Below are 4,384 nucleotides of genomic sequence, written 5' to 3'. Positions count from 1 at the left end.
GGTCACTCTGTGTGTCTGACGCCAGTGGCTCACACTGTCCTGAGTTGCTCCTGCTCCTGGTCACTCTGTGTGTCTGACGCCAGTGGCTCACACTGTCCTGAGTTGCTTCCTTTGCATGCAGGGCTGTGTGGCTTGGGTCCCTTCTTGTTATTCGTTGTTTTGTTTTGTTGCAGCTTCTCCTGTCACTGGGTGTGAACATGGGGCCAGGAGGTCAGGGAGCTGGCCAAGAACCTGCTCTGGCCCCTCTACAAGGATGGGGTGACCTGAGTGGAAGCCCCACCTCCACAACCTGCCCCAGGCTCTGTGCTGCCTTCTGCAGGAGGGGAGCTGGGCGCTCAGCGCTTTCTCCACCTGCTCCCAGGGGCCATCCTTAGTTTCTTTCCGTAACTGAGGATGAGGAAGGGACCACAGCCCACAGCTTCTGAAACCCCGGCGCCAAGTGGAAACTGTTCGGGTTAAGAAAGGAGGTGTGATGTGTGTGATGTTCCACTTAGTATCCTGGGAGGAGCATAATACAATGCATTGGCATCCCTGCCGCAGAGCATGCGCGCGTGTGCACGCAGCGGTTCAAAGGAGCTTCAGACATATAGTGTGGCTCGGTTTTCATCGGGTTTTGTTGCCCAATCTCGCCAGAACATTCTGGTTTTCTGGGGTGCTCCGATCTGCTCAGGGACTGTGCTTCTCAACTGCTGAAATCCAGGGACTTTGCACCATCTCCTGTGGGTCACTGCAGACACACCGCCCCGTTCCCAGACATCCACTCCACGTCCACCCACTCAGTGCAGTCAGTAATGGCCACATGTGACCATCTGTAATCACCCACGGCCACTGCGGCCACTGCACCCACAAGCACCTCCCCCGTCCCGCCCTCTCTGCTGGTGAGGACTCTGGGGTCAGGAGGAGGGACAAGGCACAGTTGAGGCTGCAGGGGGGCAAGGGGGATGCCAGGCTGTAGCCCCCTCTGCAGCTTGGCACGGCATTGCTCTCATGGCCCAGCCTCTGTGCAATTTTCTCCTGGTCCTGGGGCCCTGCAGGGTGGAGTGCACAGTCTGAAGGGGGCCCCTCCTTCCCTGCTACTGTCCCTGCCCGCCTTGTGGCTTCCCCCAACCAGCCTCCCTTCGGGGCTCAGGCTGCCCCCTGCCGGAGACACAGAGGAAGGCAGGCCGTGCATCTCAAAGCTCCTGCGGTGGGAGGAGGGTGCAGGGAAGGAGGGGCCTCCGTTTGGGCCGGTGGGGGAGGGCCTAGGAGTGTTCACATGTGCTCCCCATGCCCCCCTGGGCAGACAGGACTCAGGCCTGGGGACAGGAAGTGCCCCAGCAATGAAGAGGGGACCCAGAACTGTGCCTGCCCCAGGGCAGAGCAGGGCAGGGCCCCAGGTGGGCGGGAAGGAGGTGGCAGCACTGAGAGGGAGGCTTCCTCCCTCCCTTGGAGTCCCTGCCCCCCATGCATTTCCACTGTGTCAGACTATTTTAAAGAATCTGTGTGTTCATGCTGTCCCTCCTGAAAATGACTCAAGGAACAAGGGGAGTCACATGTGTCCCCACTGAGGGGCCTCAGAGTGGTGTGAAGCTCATGTGCTGAGAAGGGTCAGGAGGGAGCCAAGGGCACCAGCACTTGGGGCTCCCTGAATGTTCCCAGAGCCCCAGGGAGAGCGGACGCCTTGGGAGCCACACGGCCGCTGGCCTGGGAGCCCAAGGCCCAGACGTCCAAGAGCAGGGCAAGGCAGGAGCTGCAGGGCCCACCTGGCCTCCCCAGTCCTCCTGGCCCAGGGATGAGGGGCCACCAAGGCCAGGCAGAGGACTTCACCCCAGAGCACCGGGCCACGCAGAGGGAGACCACACAGAGAGAACATGGGTTTTTAATTCTTTTTATTGAAGAAAAGAAAAGGAGAGAAAAAATAGATTCCCCCCTGCTTCTTCCTGGAGGGGGCTCAGTCCTGCCCCTGGGGCCGTGAGGGTCGGAGGGCTGTGCTCTCCACCTGGGTCTAGGAGGGGCCCAGGGCCCTGGAAGGTATGGGGGCTGGCTGCTTCCCAAGGGATGGGGGGTTTAAAAAACGGTGCCAGGCCGGCCGGGCCAAGCAGGCTGGTCCTCCGCAGCAGGAGCTCAGGTGGGCACCCTAGGACGCTGGCCGCACTGGGCCTGTCCACGGTCCACAGCTGTCTGCCCATCTGCCCGCCGGGCCTCGGCCCGAGGAGGGCAGAGTCTGAGGCACCTTCAGCCTCGGGTGCCTTGTGCCTGCTGGCCGGGCCGCCTCCTGTCCTGCATCTGGCTCTGGTCCCAGCACTGTGGGCCCTGTGCCTGGCCGCTGTCTGAGCGCCCTGAGGCCGGGGCGCGGGCCTGGCCCGCCGCCCGCGAGCGTGTCTGTGCCCGTCTGCGGCAGGAGCGGGCGGAGCAGCATCCCTCCTCCATGGCCCAGTGCGTGGCCGCCGCCCACCCGCTCAGACCTCGGTCTGGAGGTCGATGATGTCCTGGCCCACCAGCGGGATCGTGGCGCCCGACCTCTCCCACTCCACGCTGCGAAGCTCCAGCGGTGACGGCTGCAGCGGCTCCAGCTCCTTCTTCACCCACGTGGGCGTCCCGTGGGCTTTCCGTAGGCTCTCCCAGGGCCTCTTGTTGGGCGTCTGCTGCTTTTCTGGCTGCTGGGTGGCCCGGTAGTGCAGGAGGGGTGGGGCCCGGAGGGAGAGCCATGAGCCCGAGGAGCGGGGGGAGGAGGCAGACACGAATCAGTGAGGAAGGGACGGGAGGTGGGGGACAAGGACAGGGGACAGGATGGGGCTTTCAGGACAAGAGCCCAGAACAGAGCTGGGCAGCAGCAGGCGCAGATCCTCTCCCCAGCCTTGGCAGAGGTTTCGAACCCCATAGTCGGGTCAGTCTATGGGGGCCCTGTGCTGGATTGGCTCCACCCTAATCCAGACCCCTGGCCCCAGGAGCAGGCTGGTGACCGCTCAGCTCCCAGCATGGCCATGGCCTCCAGAGTCTGGCATGGCAGGGTCAGGCCGGCCCTCAGGGACAGGCAAATGAATGAATGAATGAGTGGATGAAGTGGGCAAAGCCAGGGAAGAAGGGAGACGAGGCCTGACCTAAGGGCTCTCCCCACCCCGCCCCTCCCTGCCCTTCAGACCTTGCTGTCCGGGCCCAGCACCTCCTTGTCCTTCTCCGCCGCGTGCTGCAGCTTCCGGTTCAGGTCCTGGAACATGTCTTGGTGCCGCTTCCGGGTGTGCATGATCTTCTGCAGGTGGGGTCTGGGCAGTGAGTCCTGGCCCAGGAGCCCACCCTGCCTGCCCTGCCCATCCCCTGGCTCCCAGGGAGCTGCCTGGCCGTGTGGGAGCTCAGAGCACATCTGGCCCTAAGTGTCTGGGGGAGGCGGACACTAGGACTCACCTCAAAGTCCAGTTCTGCATACCGCGACTTCCGCCGCTGCAGGGAGAAGGGGTTCGTGAACATTTCGCCAAGGGTCCCTAAAATCTCCTGACAAGTCCACGCCTCTCCCTGCTTGAGACTGAGGGCATCAGGGACTCGCTCATCTCATCCCTGCCTTCAGGGACCAGGCCAGACCCAGGGGACATGCCTGGGGATGCACTGAGGCAGCTCATCCAGCTATGCGCTGGGTGACAGCGAGCAGCCCCAGGGCTGGGCTAGGGTGTTCAGCTCGCCTGCCCACGACTCACTCCCCAGGATCAAGGAGACCTGAACTTGGGGCCACATGGCTGGGTCCCCCGACAGAGAACTCAGGGACACATGGCTGGGTCCCCCAACAGAGAACTCAGGGACACAGGGCAGCATCACCAGAGGCCAGGAGCCAGGTGGTGGGGACGGGCTCCCCCAAAAAACACATCCTGCAGGCCGACTGAGGCCAGGTCAGCTGCAGGCTCCAGGCTGATCTAGGCAGGTATGTGCCGCCAGGCTGCCCCACGGGCTGGACTAGCGACTGTGCAAGGTGCAGGTCCTGCTTCGTGGGTACAGACTGTGGGTCCCTGAGCCCCTTTGAAACGGGGTGAGACCACGCTGCCAAGCCTAGGGTAGGGACCACATGGCAGACGTACTCAGCACACCCAGCAGGGCCAGGGGTGGGGGGTGCAGCTGGGAGGCAGAGCCAGCACGCCTGGGTCCCAACACAGCCCGCCCCGCTGACGGTGTGGGGGTCCCACCCAGCAGGGGTGACCCAGCTGCTGCAGCCCTGCCATCGCTGGCTGGGGTGCAGCCCACCCCTGCCCCCCTCACCTCCAGGGAGCTCACAGACAAGGTGGCGACATTCTCGTTCTTGGTGCTGGGCCCCGAGCTGGGTCCCGGATGGGCCGCAGGCTCCCCGGGCTCCCCCAGGCTGGGGGGTGCCGGCTCCAGACTGGGCGGTGGGGCAGGGGCTGCTGGGGAGGTGGGGAGGTGG

General features: G+C 64.0%; 1 protein-coding gene across 1 annotated transcript in view; it reads right to left on the bottom strand.

Annotated features, from left to right (window-relative positions):
- Positions 1 to 1,850: 1,850 nt before the first annotated feature.
- ADGRB1 (adhesion G protein-coupled receptor B1) overlaps positions 1,851 to 4,384 on the bottom strand; it is an 81,732-nt gene continuing 79,198 nt past the window's right edge. The window contains exons 25-28 of the mRNA XM_017895113.1: positions 4,222 to 4,374; positions 3,382 to 3,417; positions 3,122 to 3,229; positions 1,851 to 2,639 (exon numbers count right to left, since the gene is read on the bottom strand). Coding sequence (XP_017750602.1) covers positions 2,439 to 2,639; positions 3,122 to 3,229; positions 3,382 to 3,417; positions 4,222 to 4,374 — 498 coding nt within the window. The 3' untranslated portion in view covers positions 1,851 to 2,438. The remainder of the gene's footprint in view (positions 2,640 to 3,121; positions 3,230 to 3,381; positions 3,418 to 4,221; positions 4,375 to 4,384) is intronic.

This window comes from Rhinopithecus bieti, unplaced genomic scaffold (genome assembly GCF_001698545.2).
Source record: "Rhinopithecus bieti isolate Rb0 unplaced genomic scaffold, ASM169854v2 scaffold_25940, whole genome shotgun sequence".
In the NCBI taxonomy this organism is placed as follows: Eukaryota; Metazoa; Chordata; class Mammalia; order Primates; family Cercopithecidae; genus Rhinopithecus; species Rhinopithecus bieti.
This window is presented reverse-complemented; position numbering and strand designations above follow the sequence as displayed.